The 24,654-nt window shown below is 41.5% G+C and overlaps 1 protein-coding gene across 1 annotated transcript; it reads right to left on the bottom strand.

Annotated features, from left to right (window-relative positions):
* Nucleotides 1-11,371: 11,371 nt before the first annotated feature.
* On the bottom strand, nucleotides 11,372-22,475 carry CDO1 (cysteine dioxygenase type 1). The gene is made up of 5 exons (XM_057737024.1): nucleotides 22,076-22,475; nucleotides 18,984-19,061; nucleotides 17,241-17,395; nucleotides 12,639-12,808; nucleotides 11,372-11,769 (listed from the first exon to the last, which is right to left on the bottom strand). The coding sequence occupies exons 1-5, from the start codon at nucleotides 22,243-22,245 to the stop codon at nucleotides 11,740-11,742; spliced, it is 603 nt and encodes a 200-aa protein (XP_057593007.1). The 5' UTR covers nucleotides 22,246-22,475; the 3' UTR covers nucleotides 11,372-11,739.
* Between the last annotated feature and the right edge of the window lie 2,179 nt (nucleotides 22,476-24,654).

Below are 24,654 nucleotides of genomic sequence, written 5' to 3'. Positions count from 1 at the left end.
AAGAACAGGTAGAAAGTGATAGTCTAGCCTTGGAGGTTTCCAAACATGCAGCATTACTTCTGCCACATTCCATTCACTGAACCAGGTTTGGGGAGAGGAAATAGGGTAGGTTCTGGAAGAGCATGTGGGATGCTGGAGCCATTTGAGAAAATATAATCTGCCACACAGAGTAGCAGGGTATAAGAGAAATTGTTTTCCTCTTACAAAATTTGTATAATTGCTGTTGTAAGAATATATTATAATTAGGTCATTGTTTATGATATTGTGGGTCTATATAGCCATTCCTCTGATTGTTAATCAACTCTGATTTGTCCTTTAGCATGTACATAAGGAAGGGGTTGGGGTGGGCACCAAGATGTATGACTAGCATGAGAAAGAGAATAAAACATTCAGGACACCACTGCCCTGTGGTAGAGAATATGATGGTACTTGGCCCATGGGGACAGGCTGGAATGTAGAAAACAAAAATTGAGAGGAGATGTCAGTGAAATTGCCCTAGCACAATAGTGAAGTTACTGTAGGGTCTGGATCTTCATATTAAAAAACTTTGTGTTGTGTGTAATGTTTTGTTTTTTAAGTATTTTTGGCCAATATTTTATTATGAACAATTACAAACATATAGCCTAAAATAATTTAGCCTATTTGTAATTAATCAGAATTCAATATTTGTGATCAACTACCAAATGTAAAATGGAGGGCTAGTGGGAAGCTGCCGCGTAACACAGGGAGATCAACTCCATGATGGGTGATGACTCAGAGGGCTGGGATAGGAAGGGCGGGAGGGAGTGGAGGCGGGGAGGGGATACAGGGATGTATGTATAAATACAGCTGATTCACTTTGTTGTACGGCAAAAACTGGCACAACAGTGTAAAGCAATTATATTCCAATAAGGAGCTTAAAAAAATACTTGTGTACAGATCTTTGTTGAGGTAAACATTTAAATGTATTTGTTTTAGTATGAGTTAACTTTTCTTAGTATTGACATAGCACCATGTTCAAGAGATTTGAGCTTTATCCTTGCTCAGGCCAAAGTGTTGAAGAGGGAGCAGCATTCCCCGGATCTAAGCTGGGTGGTGGCAGCAGGAATTGGAGTGGAAGCATCTCACAGAAAGGCAAGACTTGAGGGCACAGAATAAGACCTGCTTGGCCTGGTGGCCTGCCTCACCTGGGATGCTGCCCCTGCATTAGGTCCAAAAACAACCTCTCACCAGCCTGCAACTGTAACCTTAGATCACCATATCCTATTACATATGTTCATGATGAAGCTTCCAGATCCCACCAGTATGATTGTGGACCCTAGTCTTTGCAAAGCCATGCCTAGGTATTCTTTTTTTTTTTTTTTTTTTTTTTTTTGGCGCACGGGCTTAGTTGCTCCGTGGCATGTGGGATCTTCCTGGAGCAGGGATTGAACCCGTGTCCTCTGCATTGGCAGGCGGATTCTCAACCACTGCGCCACCTAGGAAGCCCCTAGGTATTCTTGAGAGCATACAGGATGCTGTCTTGTGTGTGTACAATGAACTCCCTTTGTTCCTCCTTGCTGCCTCATCTACGGATGCTGCCAATGATTCTCGAAGATTACTGGGCCTTGGGCCCATCGCTGTACCTCCAACTCTGGCCTCAGGGAGAGGACACCACAGCCCCTTTGCAGATCCAACCCAAATCTTCCTTTGATCCCTCACGGCCCCGCAAAAACTAAGTCAAAATCAACAAGACATTACTGAGGGTGTGGGCATAATGAAATGGACTGTAGGGACGTCCCTGGTTAAGAATCGACCTACCAATGCAGTGGACACAGGTTTGATCCCTGCTTCGGGAAGATCCCACATGCTGCGGAGCAACTAAGTTCGTGTGCCACAACTACTGAGCCTGCGCTCTACAGCCTGCGAACCACAACTACTGAGCCTGTGTGCTGCAAGTAACAAAGCCCAAGAGCACCTGGAGCCTGTGCTCCACAACAAGAGAAGCCACTGCACTGAGGAGCCTGCCCACCACAATGAAGAGTAGCCCCTACTCCCCATGACTAGAGAAAGCCCACGTGCAGCAACAAAGACCCAACACAGCCAAAAAAAATTAATTTAAAAAAAAAGGACTGTATATAGCAGTAGTCCCCAACATTTTTGGCACCAGGCACCAGTTTCATGGAAGACAACTTTTCCTTGGATGGGTGGGGGGAGGAGGGGTGGTTCAGGCAGGAATTCAAGCGATGGGGAGCAGCAGAGAAGCTTCGCTTTCTCACCCGCCACTCACCTCCTGCTGTGCGGCTCGGTTCCTCACAAACCAGGACCGATTCAGTCTGCGGCCCCCGGGAGGTTGGGGACCCCTGGTATATAGTACAGAGCCTCACAGTACTGCTAGATGTGGTTTCCTGAAACCTCAAGCTCAGACCTGCTCTGAAGTTCCTTAAAGGGCTGCCTCCTGCCTCCATCTGGAAGGAGCAGCCCTGCCCCCCTACAAAAGTCTTCAGACTTGTGCCACAGTTTACACTCTTCTGCTGGGGAAGAAGAAGGAATTTTTCACCCCCTTTTAGTCTGTGGCCCACCTTCCCTTTCCCTCAACCAGAATCTGCCTCTTCCCAGAATGGCTGAGAGAAAACAGACACTCCCTTCAGGAAAAGCCTGCCCCACACTGTCCCCCACCCCTGTCTCCGGATATGATCTGGTCTTCTGGCTCCAGCAGGACACCCACAACAGAAAACAGTCCAACAGAAATACCTTGCCAAAGTCTGGCATATTCCATCTGGAGAACGCCTGCAGCATGACTCCCAGCCAGTTCAGTTCCTTGCCACCATCTCCCGCAGAGTGAGGTGACCGTGACCATGAGGCTGTCTTGTCTCTCCTATAGGTCTCTGCAGCTAGTCTCCTGTGGGCCTCAGCTTGACCATACAAGCTGTATAGACAAAAGACCCACTTACTCCAAAGTAACAGCAAAGTCTGCAGAGACATAAACCTAATTTATATGACACCCAGAGCATTTAGCTTATTTATCTCAACACCTGTATAGAGATAAATGATAACACCACAGCTTTCCCAAAAGCAAAGGTATAGGGGCTCCTTGATTCCTTGATTGTATTTATGTCATTAAAAACTGTCTGGAAATACTTTCCAAGAACAAAATGTTAGTCTTTTGCAAATGTAAATTTGGAAAGCCCTAACAATTTTTAAATCATATTTTCCCCCAATTTTCTATTGTCCTCAACGTTTCTAAAAACAGCAGGGTATCCCATAACACTTATTTACCTTCTTCTACCTGTCGGAGATTTGAAGGCTTCCCATGATTAATGCATGTTAATAGGTGGTAGTTAACCACCATATTTGTTGATGATGATGTGCGTTCCGAACCTGTGGTAAGTGCCTGTTGTCTGCCAGGGACCAAGAACGACCACTAGTAGAAGCTGCCATAATGAGGAAGTGCACGTTTTCAGAAGGAGGCAAAACTAAGTGCATCTCTCAACTCCATAGTCTGCAGAGGCTCACCTGATTCCTGGGAAACAGGAGGGAAGGGGGCAGGGCACGACCCTTTAAGAAAGACAAAGCTTTTTGCGGAAACGACAGTAAACTGGTTAGAACCTACCAGAGGAAAGATGGTGGAAGATTCAACTCCCAGCAGACCTTGAGCCTCATTATACACTCATTGTAATACATTAGCATATGCTGAAGGACACGCCCACGAGCCCCATGACATTTCCAAGGCCCACCATAAAAGGCCAAAAAGTGGGTGGTGGCCTAATTCCTGGAAATCCCCACCCAGCCCATTAAAAACTAATCACTCTATATTTTGGGGTCTCTAGCCTTCTGTGGAATGTGCTTCTCCCTTGGCCGCTCTCATTTTTCCAGACGACCCCTTGCCCTGGGGCCGCTCTCGCCTTTCGAGATGAACTACATTTTGTCTATGGAATGTGTATCTCTCTAAATAAACCCACTTCTTACCTATCACTTTGTCTCACTGAATTTTTTCTCTGAGGAGGCATAAAGAACCTGAGCTTCATTAAGTCCTGAGACCAGGTGTGTGATTTCAATGAAAAGACAGTGGGTTCAAGTCCCAATCTGGGTTTTGGCTGGATTCCAGTCCCAGCCCATGGGTTCAAGTCCCAATCTGAGTTGTGTGGTTTCACCTGCGCAACACTGTCCTCTGTCCTTACACTACTTGTGCTCTTTGGCTCATGATTTGGACCTTTTCTGAGTTAGAAACCCAGGTGTTCATAGCGGATTCTTGCCCCAGGGTCAAGTGGACTACAAGTCTATGAACCTGAACCTAGTTTGAAAGAAAATCCTTTTTGACTCAGCGGCCAGGCTCTTGTCCAACACCAGAAGGTGTATTACTTTATTTTTCTGTGAATCAAATTAACTCCAACTTTTGGCAGATATTCTACCAGACTGGTGGGAAACTCACTTTTAGGTTTTTCTTGGAGGCAATTCCTTCCCCCACTCAGGATTACACAAGAAATCAGGAAGCTTATGTGCTGCTGAGAAAGTAAATACTTCTAGGCTTCAGTTTATCTTTGTAGTCACTGATAGGCTTATTGCTTCAATCTGTATGGTCCCTGCAAATATCCTGCTCTGTGTTAGTTCTGAGTCCAGCCTTTCTAAATGCACCGTGAATCCACTCTTTTCAAAATAATTCCCGGGAATGGGGCAAAAGTCCTTCTAAAAGAAACCATGTCCTTTTCCATTCAGCTACCATCCACAATCCCCACTGTACGCAGCACCTGAACACTCACCATACTCTTTTCAATTAGTTTAGGCTTTTGGAAAGAAAAAAAATTAAAAAGGTCAGGAGAGGTTGTTCTGAAGTCACTTCTTTATCCCCTGAGGCAAGAGAACTCAAAGGCAGCCAGAATTAGAAACAAACAAACAAACAAACAAAACCCCAAAGCCCAATGGCCCATATTCTTTCTGATTTCTGTAAAGTAGCAAAAACAAGACACAAATTATATTCTGCAGAAAAAAAAAAAAGAAAGAAAGAAAACCTGTCTTGCTATAACTCGATACAGCAGGAATCAGCTGGGCCCATTGAAGGGGACTCTGTCTTAGGGGCTGTCCAGTGCCTCAAGAGTCTGTTCCTATAACCTAGAGCAGAATGTGGTAAATGCTGTGTTGAAGAAAAACTAATCAGTTGACCTAAGAAAGAAATGGAAAACTTTATTCAAGCCACATATGAGGATTATACCCTGGAAACAACATCTCAGAAAGCTCAGAGAACTGTCCCACCCACTAGAAGTCAAGGCACAGTTAGGTAAGTTTTTTGAGACAGAGTGCTCAAATGACTTATTATTGAGTTTACACAATCCAGATCTAAGCCTCATCGTGGCCCCTTAAAAGATCAGGAAGAAATGTTATCTTTCCAGTTGTCTTGTTGATGCTGGGAGAATGTTGCTCTTTATGGTTGACCAGGCATTTCTGCTGACGGGGGAGGTTTGGCTGATGCATGATGCAGATACACAGTGCATAGTGGGGGGGAGAGAGGAAGCCAAAGGGCAGAGAAAATTTTTTCTGTTTAAATTTCTCTTGTCCTGCTGTAAAATGTGAGTTTTATTTCACAGTTACAAGAAAGTGAAAATGAACTTCTATGGACGCCCAAAGATGGAGAGATTCCCTCTCACCGGGGTACTTCCTGAAAGAACTGGTGTTTGAGCTGGGTCTGAGAGAGGAGTTGCTGTTACCCTCAGAAGGTAGGGTACTGGGACAGACCGCATTTTAGGCAGGAGACAGGAGAACAAAGCCAGTGAAGGTAGGAAAATGTTATTTGGCCAGAGCATGGGGAAGCCTATGATCCTAAAGGAAAGTCTGGCTCAGCTGGGGAGAGGAAGGCGGTAGTTAGAGTCGGGGATGGGCAGGAAGTATATGAGATGTGGTCGCAGCAGGAGCCGGAATGCAGTTCTAACAGACTTACACAGTTGTGTAGGTTTAGGAATGAACATTAAGAGAGGGATCTGAGTAACTCACAACGGCAATGCCAAGACTCCAACGTCCTCAGCCTTATTTTGTTCAGGCTGGGGAGGGGTCACGTTGCTGCTGGGAGGGCAGGGTCTACCAACTCCCCATAAGCCCTGAAGGGAAATGCCTGCTCCTACCTCTTAGTGACTTTTTCTGTTCACTTTTGAATATGACAGTTTTTACATATTTTGTTTTCAGCTTTGGAATTTATCTAGATTCTGGGAAAATGAAAAATCCCACTTGCCTCCTATCACATAAAGCCCTAATTCTGGTGGAAAATTTTTATTCATGAGTTAGAATCACTGGAGGATATTTAATAATTGGAGGTTTCCTTGGGGGCACACTCATGAGTCTATCTGTAAATTCCTGTCTTTGGAGGGACAGGGTGTTTTATAAGTTTCATTAGTAAGTGAAAGAAAAACAGCTAGCATTGAATTGTTTAAATTAGTGTTATCAGGGGTAAAAAGGTGATGGTGATGTAGTTGCTATGATCTTTCAGGCATTCTTTCATTCATTAATTCAACAAATATCTGTTGACCTCCTAAGTCGTAAAAATCTGTTGATTTTGTCTGCCTAGCCTCCTGTCTCCCCTTTCCCCTTTCTTCTCATAACAGAATTCTGATTTTCCTTAGTGAGCTTACAACCCCCCCCCACCACCAAACACACAATCCATTTGATTTGGTGGAACTGGTTCCACCCCTGGCTCCAGAGGCAAACAGATAACTCAGGCCAGGGCTGAACTCGTACCCTGCTGCCCATTGTGAATGGGTCAGGGATGGACATATGATGCAATCAGAGCCCACATAGCTAAATTCCTGAACTTCTATGGAAAGATTGTAAAGTGATAACCCCTTATTCTGCCAAAATTGAAATGGAAATAGTAAGCCTGGAGGTACTGGGAATCATCTTACACCACAAGGGTAGACTTCAGAGTCAGGAGATGCAGAGAGCAAGGTAAGAGTCCTGAAAAGCTGTTTGAACCCTTTGACCCCCCAGAATTGACAGTTACATGAGCTCGTTTTGTTCAAGTCAGTTGGGTCACATGTTGTCCCTTGCAACTGAGTGGGTCCTAATCAAAACAACCTGGAATACTAATAAGAAAAAAAATATCAAACTGTACACTTTCAATATATGTAGTTTATTGTATGTCAATTGTATCTCAATAAAAGTTCTTAAAGAAAAAAAAAAAAACAGCCTGGAATACTGGTCTGGTGCCTTGGGGTATAACTGTGAACATAGTCCCAAAGATTATAACCTGTGTTCTGTCAAATAAGTAGGACTAAAACACAGCTCACTCCCCACCTTTGCTATGACAGAATAATGAATTGGATCCACTTGGAGAAAATATGACTCTTTACTGTCCCATTCAGCCTGAGTACCTCCTGAGGTTTTTTTTCGTTTTTGGTTTTTAAACTATGAAGTCAGGAACCAGTTGACGGATTTCGGACAAGAAAGCCACAGAGTCACTATTGCGTTAACTTTCTGTTCCTGCTTAATAGTTTTTCTCTTCTGCCAAAGGTCAAATGTGTCCTGGGCAGAACCAATGTCTATTTTGGTTTTTCCATTACTTAGCACTGTGTCCTTGGGTACACTATTTTATCTACATTTGCCTACATGTCCCTATCTCTGAAATGGGGAGGGGAAAAATAATATCCCTGTCTCACTTTAAAGGATTTCTCTGAAGTGACAATAACATTTTTTATATATGCAAGAGTCCAATAACAATGAAAGGATAAAAATGTATGTTTAAATAGTTTAGGCAAACCTTGTCTTTATTTTGAATTGGCTGAATAGCCTTAGATAGTGGTATGCTGTCAAATATTTAACAGACTCTTGAGGTAGAGAACTACCTACTTTGATTTTTAGTATTGACAGATTGCCATAGTGTAAATATTCCCACTATGTCCAATTTTAATTTACCAATCAGCTTGTGAAACTCATCAATATCAGCTCCCATGGGGCTGTGTGAACCTGCCCTGACACAGCGCTGCTCTGGGACAGTGGTTAACCCTACCTCACCTGCCTCAGTTTCCTCAAGTATCAAAAAATTTGCTTGGTAACATGCTCACTCAAGTACATTTCATCCTCATGATTCCATGCTAGCATTATTTCATATTTATCAGTTAGATGAATCCTGCATAAACTCATTACAATCATACTTTCATTTGCTGAAAGGTGCATTGCAGTGATCTATTATTGTAATGACACTTTTTGCTTCTTATGACATGCCCAGGAGGGCTCTTGGCATGGAAGGCTAATCAATCTTCAGTTGCATTAGATTACTTTCTAGTTCTATATTTCTACCCTTCATGTACAAGAAATTTTTCTGGTTGCACTTTTAGGTAAATACACATCCCACTGTAGTATATGATATCCAGACATAAATATGTCAAGCAGATGACCATCTCCTTACGCGTCTACTTAGGCTTAAATCAGTGCTCAAAACCACATTCAGTAGATCTCAGTCTCTGAGATTCTTTACATCTCTTTGTGAATTAGGAAACAAACAAAATGCCGCTCATTCAACACCCCGGCATGTTTTCAGATAGCACACAGAGCCATAACATCTTCAATCATTCAAAAAGGTCAGTGACAAAAGCAGCAAAAAAACACACCAAACATCAGGAATGCATCAGCTCTCCTATGGAGCACAGGCAGAATCCTAAATACATCATTATTTTTCTGATGAACAGAGGGGCTTTCCTGTTTGTGATACTTAATCTCTGTGAATGTCAAACTTCTGACAGCTGGAGGCTTCACACGCACACACCTGACCAATGAACAGGCGGAAGTGGCCGAACTGAAATGTTGACATCAAGTGACCGGTTCTGCGCTAAAGGGGTCCCCTCCAGCCAGGGCAGCTTGCCATGACCTTCCACTCTTACCTCCTTTCTTGGGGCTGAGTTATCTTGGTTGTTTTGTAATAAAGGCATGTCAACTGATATTTGTGAAATGATGTCACATATACATGGTTATTCATTGCAGAATTGTTTGTAAAAGGTTGGAAATCACGTCAAAGTCCATCAGTAGAGGACTGGTACATTCATACAGTGTAATAGCAGGCAGCCAGCCATCAGTACAAAAGAATGAGGGAACCGTTTGTATTTGGATATGGAAAGATCTGCTTATAAACGCACCATATGGGCTTTAGAACGCTACTCTGTGTATAACCAATGGGGAAAAGTAAATGAGGAAACACAAGAGAGTGGTAAAACTGAGAGCCTGGGGATGGGATGCAAAAGATACTTTTCACCACATGCCTTTCACATCATTTGCATTCCCTAGGATAGGAAGTCTTACCTATTTCAATACACACACACACACACTTTTCTCCCACATACACTTCCTTTAAAGAAATAATTTATGGTGGAAAAATACATGTTTACTATTTTAACTATTCATAAATGTCCAATTCAGTCATATCAAACACATTCACAATACTGTGTACCCACCACCACTATCTATACCCAAACCATTTTCATCACCCTCAACAGAAACTCTGGACCCATTAAATTGTAACTTCCATTTCCCCCCACACCTTAGCCCCTAGTAACCTCTCATCTACATTTTTTTCACTACGAATTGGCCTTTTCTAGGTACCCCGTGTAAGTGGAACCATACATTATTTGTCCTTCTGTGTCTGGCTTATTTCACTATCCTATGTACACTTTTTAAAGAAAACATCTACCAACTAGATAAATAAAGTTGTGAGAGTTTGCAATGTCTTTCATGTCTTTAAGAAGAGAGCTGATCTTGTGAAATATGCGGACGTGCCTCAGACAAGGTAGCACCTGCCTCTGGTGATTCCTAGAAACCCCACTGCAACTTCTACAAGGTTAAGTAGTAGCCCAGCTTGCTAACACTGTCCTTGCTCAAATGTCCTTGCTCAAAAAATGAAGTGAAATAGCCATCGCTTGCTGAGAGACTTGGGAAAGCCTCACACACAGCAGAGCTCTTTAACTGGCGCCTCTAAGGGCCTTCACACAGTCCAGGAATCTCTTCTGAAATTGTGCAAATTTGTTGTGTGCTGTCCTTTCTGGAGAGTTCTTTAGCATGAGATTTCAAAGTGGTCAGTCAGAAAAACAAAAACCAAAACCGGAATGCTGTCCCTTCCCATGAAACACAGGTAAAAGGCCTTCATTAATCAACCAGTTTGTCCAAGTACATGATTAATGGACCTAGACCAAAAGATAAGTCTTTGACGTGGGCCTTGTACACGGTGCCATGAAGATTCTGACTTCTGACCAACAGAGCTGTAGGAAAGTTAAGTTTGTGGTAGCGTTACAGCGGCAGTAGAAAACCAATACAGTACCTAATTCACAAGGAAGTTTTCTGGAATTCAATTTGTTAGCACTTCTAAACAACTTATAACAATGCCTAGTATGTTGTAAGCACTTCGTAAATGTTCATATCCTTCTCAGAGGTGAGAGGAAGCACAGGTATCGAGATGTAAATAATTCTATGAGATGGTATAAACACCACAATCGAAGGCCTAACCAGAACCATCTTCAAAGGACTTTACTTTCTAAGTTCCCAGAGATAATAAATTCCAAGATTACGACAGATATTCCCAAGAAAATTGCCTAAAGTGGGGGCAGCAAACTCAAATGCACGTGTGGGCTTTGCAGGTAACATGAATAAGGGAAACAGGCAAGCCGGGGATTGCAGCAGATGGGGGAAATGGCCCCATCCAAGGGGCAGATCCCAGCCCAGTTAACTCATATCAGTGAAAATGCAATGCAGGTCCAGTCTTGCCAGATGCTTCAAAGTCCATTCCTTCTTCTGTGAAATCCCTGGTTTTGAACTGTTGAAATCCAAATCATTTTTAAACACATACAGACCCTACATACAATTTTCAGGCAAAACTGATTATGTCTATGAGATGCCCTAGGGTCAGAGACCCTCAGGTTGGTATCTCTGGCCAGTTGGTGAACACATACAAGGTAAGCTCCGTCTGAATGCAGTTTTTGGCCTTCTTATATTCTTACATCATAAAAGCATCTTTTGCAGTGCTTTTGGTAGTCTACCTAAATCTAAGAAGCCATGAATTATATGAAATTCTTATCATGTTAAAGAGAAAGACAACTTCAAGTAATGTTCAAATCCAGTTTTATTAAAGTTATTTGGCAATTCTGGCAGCAGTACAAAGTCTTTGACTGACCACTGGACATATCAGACATGAGTTTATAATTTTGGCTTGTTGTGGGTTTGGGTACATGTACCTTTCTAAATCTTCTGCCCTTCATTTCATTACCAAATGGCAAAGTGCCTTAAGTTTATCTATCTACAATATCCTATTATTTATAGAACAGGAATTTGTAAAATAAGATTGAAAAAATAAAATGCACAGATTCAAAAAATTCTCTTCAAATATTAAGAACATACAAAGTATACTGAAGACACCTACATTTAGTCCTCCAAATAACAAGGCGGGCGGTTTGATGTCTTGTTTTTATTTATTGCTAATTACAGTTCAGAGACCAAAGGGTTTCCAAAAATTATAAAGACCTTCACTGACATTCCCAGCATAGTTCCAATGGGTTTAGAGGGCAAAACAAGTGGAGCACTTGATTTGGCCTTGAAAATCACAAGCCTTTTTATCTTTAGTGGGATTTTTTTCTTCTCTAAGTAGCTCAGGGCACTATTTGCTTACTTAATGCCTTATAATTAGCATCTGCCTTATGGTCGATCTAAGTATTTGCCTTGTAAAGTATATTACCGGACAGCAAATGGTAGGAGGCCTTCCTGTCCAAGGCAAAACTTTCACCGGACCTTAAAGTAAAACCTCAGAGGGTCTGGTGCTCCTTAGTTGTTCTCCAGTGATCCTGAAGCTGTCTGTAAGAGACAAAAAAGAAAGTTGTGTAAGAATCTTTACCTGAGACATTTCTGCTTGTTCTAAGCAGTCCTGCTTCCCTAGCAGTGTATGAAAATGCAGTTGATGGCAATGGAGGCCAGTTGTTTTATTCCTGTGATAAGAGTATCTCTTGGGGATCAGAATGCAGGAAATAAACAGGCAATCACTTGAGAAAATTCTGCCCTAGCTTCTCTCAAAGGCTGTACTTTCATAAGACTGATAAGGATGTTCAGTCCTTGTTTTCATGCATTGTATATTTCTGGGCATTCCCATTACTAATTAAAGACCATTACCCTAAATGGCCAATTTATTTTAGTGATAGAAGATTGCCACAGTATATTACTGTTGGTTGCCATCACTACTCAAAGACAAAGCAACCTGACCATCAAAACAGGCAAGTTTCTCTATTTATATTATCAGAATAGGGTCTGAACTTTGCAAAGGGTAACTATGCAAGTTATTTGTGTTATCTCAGCAAATGGGACCGATGAACATTAAGTAAGTCATAGCAATAGCAGTTTCATCAATACAGTTCTCACTCTTATTTCCCTAATAAATGAAGAGAAAATATTTCGCTAGGAATAAGCATACATTTTGAAATTCTTCAATATGCAATTCTTTACATCTAATTTAAGTTTTTTTTATGAATTGAAAATATAGTCTCCAAAGTTAAAGAAAATAATAGAATATAATGGGCCTTTTCTCCAAGTTAAGGCTCATCTCATGCTCCAACTTAAGAATACTTAAAACTTAGGATATTTAAATAATATCTAGAACAAAAAAAGCAGTGCCTCAGTGTGATGCTGCCAACTCACAAAACATTTAAATCTAGGAGAAAGATTATACTTACAAATGGAGTCCTGATTCCAAATTTGCTATGGAATGTCATGGTGACTTTGCTTTTATGTCCTGTTCTTTGATCAAAGGCATGGCACGTATCAAAAGGCGGACTGTACAAGTGAAGGCTCATGGCAGGTTCTGTGTGGCTAATATTCTCTACTCGATGTAAGCCAATGGAATCTAAACAATATCCAAGAGGGATGGATAGATGAAGGAGCTTAAATGATAGCTGTAGGTAAAAATTTGGTCAATTACCCAAGATCTTAAATCAACTAATACATATGGAATTATTAGAAATTAGTTAGAATTGAACTTCCAGTTAAAGACAGTAAATGACACACACTCTGCTTTTTCCTAAAAACTCCCCTACAAACTGCAGTAAAAGAATAAAAAAGGCATCGACATACAAAGGGAAAAGAAAAAAACTTTTTTATTAAAGTTTTAAAAAAATCTTTAAAAACTTGAAAGCTTAGAAGTAGATGGATGGCTTTGCAGAGGAGAGAAAGTTAAATGCTCAGCTACCCTTGGAGATGGCCAAGAAATAACCTGGTTTATATCCTGAAACTAACAAACAGCTCAGGAACTGGCAGCACTGGTACTTCCTGAAATGCAGGTGAAGATGGGCTACAAATACAACTGGTTGAAGCCTATTTAAGTTTCATCACAAAGCCTTTTCATCATGTCTCCCTCACCTTCCCTCCACACCTGGTAGAAACCTGAGATCTATTCTTTAGAAAGAGTACAACAGATAAACTCAGGACTGGTGAATACCTGGTGAAAAACAGGTTACTTAAGTGAAAATTTACACATTAAGTGGTAACATTTTCACTTTCTTCATCACATAGCTGCCAGAATGCTGCCAGACAGGAATTTCTTCTTCAGGCAGGAGATAGGAAGTAGCTTCTCTGATAATCTATCAGCTCAAGAAAAAAGTCCTGAGGATATTGCCATTGATTGTTCCTCAAGGAAAAGCTTTACCAGATAATCCTAGAGTGAAGACCAGCTGACAAACACCATCCATGTGTGAAAGATACCAATTAACTTTTTTGTCTCTGCTTTTTAAATATTAGCACACAGTCAAGCCCCAGACATATGAGCAGAGCCTCTAGTATAAAAGAAGCCAGAGCAACCTGAAAAAAAGGCAACATGAAATAGACACTACTCAAGTGAAGGCTTAAAAAAACAAAACCAAAAACTTATCATTAATATCCTCATAGAGCTTAGAGGAAGGGAATTCCCTGGAGGTCCAGTGGTTAGGATTTGGCACTTTCACTGCTGTGGCCTAGGTTCAATCCATGGTAAGGGAACTAAGATCCCGCAAGCCGAGTGGTGAGGTCCAAAAAAAACAGAAAAAGAAAAACAAATAAAGAAAAACAAGAGATGAGGAAAGTACTATAAAAAGGACTAGAGAATAAAAAGAGAGCCTTTAGAAATATAAAGATCATAGCATAAATAAAAATCTGAATAGAAGGGTTGGAAAAAAAAAGCTGACAAAGACTCAAAGAACAAAGGACCAAAGATAGAACATAGGAAAGATTAAAAAAAAACCCCCAAACCAGAGGGCTGGTTCAGGAGGTTTAATATCTGATCAATAATAGTTTCAGATACAGACGACAACAAAATCCAAGAAATAATTTTAGAATATTTTCTTGAATTGAAGGACATGAATCTCTAGACTGTAAGAACCTTATGCTCTCCCAGGACAATTAGTGTCATGAAACAAACTGCAACACTATGATACTGGGGACAGAGAAAAGATACACAAAGAGAAGGCCCCAAAAGTTTCTAGAAACAAAAAGTAGGATTAATAGAAAGACTCAAGAATCAGAATAGTACCAAGCTTTCAACAAGAAGAATGGAAACTAAAAGACAAAAATTACCTTCATAGTTCTGAGAGAAGATGACTGCCAGGTCATGATTTCATATCCAGCTAAATTATCAATCAAGTTCCAAAGGCTGAATATAGAGATTTTTAGATATACGAGGTCTCAAAAATTTACTTTCCAAGAACCCTTTCTCATAGGGCCATTGGAGGAATACGTTCCACCAAAACAAGGGCACGAACCCAAGACAAAGCAGACGTAAGATCAGGAAACAATGGGATAAGCACCAGAAGAGTAAAGGGAAAGCCCAGATGATGTGAGGGGACCTGAGGATGAGCCCTGGCCAATCAATCCACACTGAAGGAAGTCAAAAGGCCTGGGGAGGTGCCTTCAAGAAGATTAAAATAAATAAAATATTTGATTTTTATAACTATGTTGATAAGAAATTTATACAGTAAGGAGAGAGTTGGAAGATGATCAAGGAAGGAATTCAGTGTATTAGTGTAGTTAGTAGAGGCACCTAATTTGGCCTTATGCTTCACGCTCTAGCTCCATGAGCTTGCATGACAAAGAAGAGCAAAGCCCAAAGGCAGAAGACTTTGGTTCTACTCCCAGCTAGACTGACTCCCTTTGAACAACTCAGAACTTCTAGGATCTTCTGTCTTCCTCATTAAAAAAAAATGGGGCCTAATTCTCAGATCTGCAAACTCTTTGATTCTATAGCCCACTGGTTTTATAATACACTGGCTTACTTTTGAACAAAAGTTAAACATTCTGAAGAACTGACTGCCCTTTACACAAATAACTATTTTTCTCCAATTGCAAGTGCGTTGGCCACCCAATGCAAGCAAAGATCCCACAAAAACAAGTCACCCATCCTTTAGAAGACCCCAAGGCTCATGTCTGATCCCCAATATTAGTAATCCCAGCATTATGAGGAGGAGGAGGAGGAGGAGGTCTTTGCCCTTCTTTTCCTTTATGCCAATGATGTACTCTCTGTCCCAGTAATATCGGACCTTCCTTGGTGATACTTTGGGATGCCAGCTTGGTTGAGGCAATGTTCACCTTCTGCTTATTACAATAGGTAACTTGATCTCCTTGCCCCACTCTCCCTTTCTTCCACCCTATGATGCATATTGCTATTGAATTGATCAAGATATTCCCAAACAAAATTCTGCTGACCAAAGAAAGCTCTTTCTTTAAGCTGGTCTTGGAGGTTATGGCCCTATCTTACTTTTCTCTCCTACTCCTCCTATCCAAGCCCATTCTTCCTCCCCTCCGGCTAGACTGTTCCTGCATAGTTTTCATTCTTCGTAATGGTTGTGCCTTCACCCATGCTCTTTCTTGTACTTGAAACATCCTTCCCCCATCGCTATCCATATCTAGCCCTCCTCCTGCATCTGTAAAAATCAAAGGTTAAAAGTTTGTAGCTTTTGAGTAATGCATCTACAGAAATATTTAGGTTATCCTATCCAGTATTTTACTGATTGGCAACATTTTCCATAAAAATCAGAATTTCCCACATCCATGGAAAAAGTCAGTATGATCTTGCTGGAGCTGGGTGGCCACGTTGTCCCTTTAGACAGGGAGGCTTGCACACCAGTTCCCATAGCCTATTTCCGGCCTGCATCACTCATTCACTTTACCTGCTTGGCTCCTATATAGGCTTTTGCATTGAAGACCCTTGGGAAAAAAAAATCTGAAGTGTTCTCCAAGATCTGATGTAGCTTCATAATGACTCTGTGACTCCAGCTGAAAGCAATTATTCTGAAAGTCTTTTGGCTTTATTGTGAGCAGTATCGGCAATCTTGTTCTTGGAAATCTGGTGTGCCTGCTGTATATAGCAACCCTCAAATAAGAGTTTCCTGTCACCTGAGAACTATCCCCTTTGTGTTATGTGAATGCGGGAAAAACTTCCTATACAATCTGATCTTTGTGAGTTGCATTCTTAAAGTAATGAACAAATTTAGGCCAAGTATCAAGGCCAATACTGAACTTTAAGATGTAAGCAGAAAGAACCTGCTTTGCCAGAGAAAATTTAATTTTATATGAGTGGGATAGCATCCCAACTAAGATTATGGGCTTTGGCATCAAATTCTTTGTGTTCAAATCCTGAGTGACCTTGGACAGGTTATTTAATCTTCCTATGTGTTGGCAATTTCATCTGTAAATGGGAGTAATATAAAAAGTTATAGAAGCTTTAAGGAGCTTTTTGGAAAGTTACTAAGCCCTTTAGGAACACAGATGTTAATCACTGCCTCTACTGTAGAGCATCTAGCTCTCCCATATCACATTTAGAAGAAAGAATGAATTCTTTGTAAGAGATCTAGAAATCATTGCTAAATAATGTGCTTTGTAAGGTTTCTCTTGAAAGTACTCTTTTTAAGTAAGCTGTAGCACTTCAGTAAAACAGAGACTAGCTAGCATTCTTAACCACTTTCAGAACATTTCTTTACATTTTCTAACCAAAGACTAATAATTCCAACTTGGCTTCCCACCTTTATTAAAAAACTCTACTTATGTAAATTCATGTTTGATTCCAACTGTCCTAAGACTTGGTAGGTAAATGACTCTTCAGATTAGAGTAGCATCTGCATGTGTATGTTTTTAATAAGTGATTCCAATCCACATGCAAAGCTTTAAGACAAAAACCACTGATTTTATGTCACTTCCTAAGCAAATGAAATCATGACTACACAATCCAAGTTCTATTCCACACATGTAAGCAAGCAATATTTCAGATGGGAGTTCAAGGTTTTTCCCACATGTTGTTAGAAAAACGATGTTACCGTTGATGTAGGCACACTGGTTTTCCCTCAAGATTCTTTCAGACTTCTTGATCATCTCATTGGATTTTTTGTCAGGCCACGCAAATAATGTCTCCTTTAGATTTCCCTGCAGCATCTTCAGAAAGCAGTGGGAGTCGGTGTGATCATGGATACTGCTATATATACACAAAATGACAACTGAACTCAGTAGATGGTCCGGTACCCACACCTGTAACAGTCTGTCCAGAGCTTACAGCTGCAACGGTCAAGAGGGTATCTCCCAGGCCATTTCAGCTGGATTTTTAAATTATATCAATTTACAATTCAACATTGTTCAGGGCAAAGTAATAAAATACTATGTCTTCCATATCAATTCATATAAGGGGTACAGTTTTGATCCATACCCCTATTGAACAACAGTTCATCTTTTTAAACTTTGTTGTAATACTACTTTAATAACAGAAACACAAAACCAGTAATCATTTTATCTTCTCCAAGATATATTGAATAGCTTTTAATAACTCAGTTAAGCTGGGCTAGAATTTGACTTAAAAACTACGTTAGAGAAATTTTAGGAAGGATAAAGATAATCATGTGTAATAACTGCATCAAATTGAGATGATCACGTAACAGTGTTTTTTCCCCAGGCTTTTTCTTTTTCCTCCTTCCTTTGGAGGGGACAAAAGGTATGCACATGTGTGTTACCACCTGAAAATTATCTATAAAGTATATAAAATGTGAACATTTTAGAGAGTATCTATCTGTGATTACCTCCCAATACTGATGGGAGAAAAAAAAGCAAATTGGATTTGGGGAAAGAATTTATTCCTATAATCTTAGAGTAAATAGTATTTAAATTTATTAAGTAGTATTAGCTATAGGGTTGATTAAAAAATATGAACCTGTATACGCTATAGCATTTAGTTCATATGTTGAATTCTGTTAACACATACATGTACCATAAGAACTTGTTTCCTAATTCACAGAGCCTCGTCCTACTCCTGACATATAATCTGCTTTCAAAATACTGAGAGAATGAAAACAGCTCCATTCTATACAAGTAAATAAATGTACTCTATACACCTAACTTTCCAGAATCTTGTAAATTCATGTTTCCTTTCTTGCACCAAAACGGGTCTGGAATATTGGGGTTTTTGTTTGTTTGTTTGTTTTTACCATTCTCAAAAGACGGAGAAGGATCTGCTTAAAGAGGTAACAATACCTGATTGGTAGTAAGACTTGCAAATGTATAAACTAAGGAAAAATTAAGGAACCAAGTTTCAAGAATTGGTATTAATCTAAATTGCCTTATCTTCTGTATAAAGAAAATAAACAATTAGCTTGAAATAGAAAGAAATTTTCTGAATTTGTGAATTGCTTTTCTAGCTCCAAATCTGGATGCTTTGGTCTTTGGTCTGACAATTGTTTACACACTTCAAAGTACCACAAAGGTCAAGTTTTAGCACAATTCTGTAGAAAGTTTAATTCCACAGAACACAGAGAGGTTAAATTAAGCTGGTTACTTACCACCACCTCCTTTGAATTACTAATCATTTTGGGGGCAGGTATGTCATACATGGTATATGCTAAACTCCTCATGCTAATTCCCATGAGAATTTTTGCTGGGATTAGGGGACACTGTAAACAAATAATTATAACATGTGATTTGTCAGTGCTTACAAGGCGTGTGGCCAGTCTGGCACTGTACTTTTCATACGCTGGAATAAATATTTTAATAAATACCTGAATGAATAGTTGTATTACCTGCCGTGTCCTTCACCCCAACACAGAATCATGAGATTAAATTTTCCATTTCCTTGATCCACAAGATTTCGGGTATATCTAAAAAGAACGTTTTCAGAAGTTTGAATTTGGTTGATGAGACAAACACTGGGAAAAATAAGTGTGTCATACAGTATCATTCATTTACAAATGCTAATATGTTTACCTCTAAGCAACTTTAAATTAGAAATCAAGCACAAATGAAAACATTTTTTTCACAGTTCATTCTAGACATTTTTGTATTTTGAATCATTGCATTTATAGCTGCTCAATTTTAATTAGTGGCACGGAAAAGGTAACAGAAAAAAATCAAATTCCTTGATTATCCACGTGACAGCCTCAAACTGATAAAAAGAAAAAAGTTTCTCATAGCATTTTCAAATTGCATTACTCCTCTAGGCAAGAATGTTACTATTGTCTTTTTTACCCCCCCCTCCCTATAGCTAAACCAGAATTTGAGAAACAAGGTTTCATTAAATAGCTGTTCTAGAATTCGCCTTAGTTTTACTAGAGCCCAGACACAAACAACATCCACATTCAAAAGCATCATAATGAAAAGTCCTCCACAAACAGACTGGGGGTTGACCTAAGTATCAGAACAAAAGCTACTACACTTGGAAAGTAAAATAACACTCTAAACTTTTTACAACAAGGAGAAATTAGTAACTGGTCCCTCCAAATCTCAAACCAAAACAATCACACCCACACCATCCCCCCCTCCACCCCCTCCAAAAAAGTCAACTTTAAAGTTTCTGTTGGTTCAACAGGTATTCCTTACGCCATCTAATTAACAAAGTTTTATAATTATGAAATTCATTTAAATTCGTTTTTAAGGAAATGAATCTTTATCCCATTTTGTTTGCTCTCATGGCAACTGTTCACGTGCCCCTTTCTCCCCTAGGCTGGAGGCCAGGTGCTGGCAGAGTAGGATCGCTGAGAGAGTTGATTAGTAAGTGCTTTTTAGATGTCAGTCATCCTTACTTTGGAGCCCTTTATGACCTAGCAGGGGGCTGTGCACACAAGGGGTTTAATTCACAGTAAACAGTTCCTGTACCAGGGATCCTGCCTCTCCCTCCACCAGTCCTAGGGTCAGTCCTCTTGCTTCTCTGGGGCTTCTTTCAGAGAATTTACTGCCTGGCCCACACTGGAACATATTTTGTCTTGATTCTTCTGCACTGGCCTTCCCAAGGTCAGGGATCAGTAGCAGGACACTTATTACACCCACAAAATTCTATCACATTGATTTCTGCTCTCCCATCTCCCTCCCTCCCTACTCCAACTGCCCACTCAGGACTGCACCCATTATTTTACTGAACTGTGCTTCAGAAATCTGTAGAATAGGTCAATCCAAAGGTTTCAAGTGGTTTAGAGCTTGTCAATCAAGATAAATTCAAGGCCCCTGGAAATGTCCTTGCTCTACAGATTAAAAGCCCTTACAGCCTACGCTGGTTAATTAATCTCACTTGGTCAATAATAAATCTAGGCTGAAGAAAACTATTATGGCAACTTATGTCCGCAGGAAGTTTAGCAGTGGTTTAGGATGTAGGCTTTGGAACAGTAATGCTGATTTGAATCCTGGAGCCGCTAAGGGACATCAGTATGACCTTGGCAAGTAATCCAACCTTTTCATTGCCTACTCTTCCTCACTTGTAAAGCAGGGTAAGAATGGTACCAACCTAACCGAGCTGTTGGGAGGTAATCAGTTAAAACATGTGTCAAGTGATTGGAAGAGTACTAGAGTCCATAACAAACCCTCAATTACTTGGAGCTAATTGCAAAATTAGACTCTGGCAGCTTTATTGGCAGCCACAGAAGGATAGGAACCAAAAGAATTTCCTAGAGCCACTTGCAAGTGAAAAGTAACATCCTAAGTAAACTACCCTTCTCTATTTCAAATCCTAAAGTCCAGCTGAAACAGCCCTTGCCAACAAAACTTTACCAAACACTCCGTAAATACTGAAGTAAAGTGACTAACTGAAACTGCTTCAAAGGAAAGCTTCATCTTTCCTTATTCTTCTCTTTCACCTATTCCCCTCTCCCTGCCCTCAACACAGCCAACCATTAAGACTGAAGCGCTGGCTGCCCTTCGGAAAAGAAACCCTCACCCTTCAGGGTGATTAAATTTTACTTCTCTTCCCAGACGACTGGTAGGCTGTTCCGTTTTTACTTAATCTCCAAGCCAGGGCTGCAAAGAGCAGCCTCCCAGGGCATCTCACTCAAGCACATCTGAGGAGCAGGGGTCTCTAATTTACATTCCAGACCCTCAGATCTAAGGATAAGAAAAAGCATATTGCTTGGGGGCTGAAAGAGGAGCACTCGTTTATTTCGAGAACCTGACAGTGGGTTTAAATAAATCCACAGTTCTGGAGAGTCAAATTGGTTTGGGAAAGGGGGCAGCATAAATTGAAAAAACGGCAGCTAACAACCCCAAGTTGTTATTTTATGTTAGCAAAAATGCTTGTTGGCAGACTCCTGGTTGCAGGCGACCGAAGGAGAAGTGATGGTGAATTGGTGTCGTTTAATGGTCCTCCACCATCACCCCGTTCTCCGGACAGCTGTTGGAGTTTTCTCCTGGGAGCACCCCGGGTTAGTCCAGCCAGTCCAAGCCCGAGGGCCTCCAGGCCACCGGGGGTCTCCTCGCATCTCCTCCCCGTCCGAGGCGAGCGATGGCTCAACAGGAGGGGTGAGGGTGGGCATTGCTTCCGATGCCACGGATGGGAGGAGGAGCGACGGTTCGGAAGCCGAGGGGTCGATCAACGTGAAGAGAACAGAAAACCTGCACCCGCGCGGGAGCCTGCTTCATTCTCCAGCCAGTGGAACCCACCTTCTGCCCAAAGCGCGGGGCGTCCCCCCACCCCCACCCCGGGACTCGCGGGCGAGGAGGCGCGGCTCTGGGGTGCGGCAAAGGGCCCAGAGCACTGAGAGGGTGGGCGCGGCGGATGCCCAGCAGCCGGCGCTTTAAGAGAATCAGACCCCCTCCCCCGCACTCGCTCCCACTCGGACTCGAGTCCGCGCCACTGGGCTAGGAGGCCGGCGCCGGAGAGCCTCCGTGCGCGGGGCGAGAGCGCGCTCACCTGTACTGGTCAAACTTGGCGTACACCGCCCACTCGGCGGGGTTGCTCTCGTAGGCTTCCAGGACGGCCTGCACCTCCTCCACATTGACCTCCTCGCCGGCAAAGAGCTGGTGCAGGATGCGGATCAGATCCGCCAGGGTGCGTGGCTTTAGCACCTCGGTCCGCTCCATCCCTTGCGGAACTGGCGGCGCGGGTCTCCCTGCTGGGCTGCGATGGAGGAGCTGAGCGAGCCGGGGATGAGTTCCCTAGCTGCTAGCTAGACAGTTACACACAGACACAAAGCGCCCAAATGCACGAGTGCCACAGCGTGAAGAAACCCTCAAGATACCCGCAGTGGCTGATCTGGGTAACGCCGCGCACGCACAAATCGGGACCAAACCTGCTAGGTTCAGCCTCCCCGGGCCCTTTTTAAGCTCTCGGAGTCGGCGGGAATGTACCAACGTCCCTCGGAGGGTGGGGAGAAGCTGGGAGCGATGTGAAAAGGGAGGCGGAGGCGGCGAGAGCTTGCGGGCAAGGCCCGCGCACACGGCCCTGGCGCCCTCGGCACTCCGACCCTTGCGGAAACGTTGTCTCCCGGGTCCCAGCGGTCGCGGTGGGCTTCGCGCAGTCGCTCCCCCACAGTAGCAGGGCGCCTTTTGGCCGCCCGTTCCAACCCCTCTCCCTCCTCCAACCAACCCGCCCCCGCTCCCGGAGGCTCCTTTCTGCTGCCTCCGTTCACGACGCTAGGACGTCGACAGAAGGGGTCTGGAGCAGGGGCGGGGGACACTGAGGAAGAAATGGGAAGGAAAGGAACACTTCCTTCCAACTGGAGCCGAAGGACTGTGAAGTTTGCAGAGGTTGAGGATGGATTCCATTCCCAAAGCTGGAGAACTAAACCATCGATAAAATGCTCCAAGGCTAGGTGATAGGCTATACTTAAACTACAGTTTGACAAGGGAGGCTGGGGTCTAGAGCAACACTACTGAAACAATAGAAGACAGGGTATCCCTCTTTGACTTTTAAAAGCACATTTCCTTAAAAATAGTATACTCAGTGCAAAGACATGTTTCAAGTAATGGGTCAAAGAAATGCTGATTTTTTTGACTCCTAATATGGTAATTTAAAAGGTTCTAATTAGATTATTTAAAACCTTCAATTCTAGGCTTGTGCTTGAAGGAGCCTACCGGTAATACACACAAGGAAATGCATTTCTATGTTGTGTATAGCACATAGCAAGCTTTGAGATTAACACAAACTAAGTATGAATGAAAATAAGAAAAAAGTGAAAGACAAAAGAAATGCCAATAGAGATTCCTTCTTTCTCACTATAAATGGATTCAGGGTTAGTAAAGTTCTAGACTTTTGGAAGGTTGGTCTTTGTTTTCCCTAGACTTTGTTCCAAAGTATTTATGTATATACATATGTATGTGTATATACTGTATATATTTGTTTACTAGTGCCACCTGCAGTCTTAAACATGCCTGATTAAACTGATTACACTATAAGTATTCTAACAATGTTGTCAGGAAGTAAACATGACACCTCAGTCATCATTGTTCCAAAAGGGCTGTAGGTAGAAAGCACTCCAGAAACCTACCTTTTGTGATGTGTGTTGCAAAGAGGTGGTTGAGGAAAGAGTTATGGGACAGAGTAACTTGTACTCTTTTCATCATTTACTCAAAATTTTTTATTCTCATGTTTTGTATTGTCTCTTAATTACTTCATTTCAGCTATTTTAATCCACAAATATTGGGAATGAACAACAAAAATCAAATACAAGTTTAACTTTTCTGCATTTCATAGTAGATTACTTTAAGTTTTTTCAGTTTTTTCTACTTTCTCTGACTCCTCTTGATATTCAGAGATATTCATTGCTTTTCTAAATCCTCCCCACAAAATCACAATTTCATTGATCCCCTCTATGTGGATGTCTCCCACATCTCCCTAATCTCACATGCTGAGAGCAATCTCTTAACACCTTTTAGCACCTCAAATGAAATGTACTATATTTAAAACTCCTTTCAAACATGCTTTTCATTTCCTGGAGGTTCTTTTTCTACAATGAGGCTACTGGAGCTCAGGAACCTCATCCACTAGTGCCTACCTTTCCTGCTTCATTCTCAGGCCCTTTCAACTAATAGCTAACTTTTTTAAATCTCCAGAATATCTTTTATGTTTTCCCACCTTTCTATCCCTATTGCTACTCCACTTGTTCAAGCCTCTATTCTAATTTTGGGTGCATTACTGTGCTGGCCTACTAAACTGCATTCTTTGGTTCCAGCTTTTCCCAGTGCAGATCCTTTATTCACACCCACTTATTATCCTTAAGTTCAGACTGATGATGTTTCCTGGTCAGAAATTTTCACTAACTCTTATTTCCTACACACTAGGTTTGTCATTCTGGCATTTAAAATACTCCATGCATTGGCTCTACGTTATCTTTTTCATCTTTCACCTTTATTTTTCTTCTTTTCCAAGTATGTCTTCCAGCCAAATTGTATTAGTCACTATTCCTTGTGGTTACCAAATCTATTCTTTTAAGCTTTTCCTTCTGCCTAGATACTAGAAAGACATTTCTATATGTCCAAGTCCTACCTTAA

The sequence above is a fragment of the Hippopotamus amphibius genome, chromosome 1 (assembly GCF_030028045.1).
Source record: "Hippopotamus amphibius kiboko isolate mHipAmp2 chromosome 1, mHipAmp2.hap2, whole genome shotgun sequence".
NCBI classification, from domain to species: domain Eukaryota; kingdom Metazoa; phylum Chordata; class Mammalia; order Artiodactyla; family Hippopotamidae; genus Hippopotamus; species Hippopotamus amphibius.
This window is presented reverse-complemented; position numbering and strand designations above follow the sequence as displayed.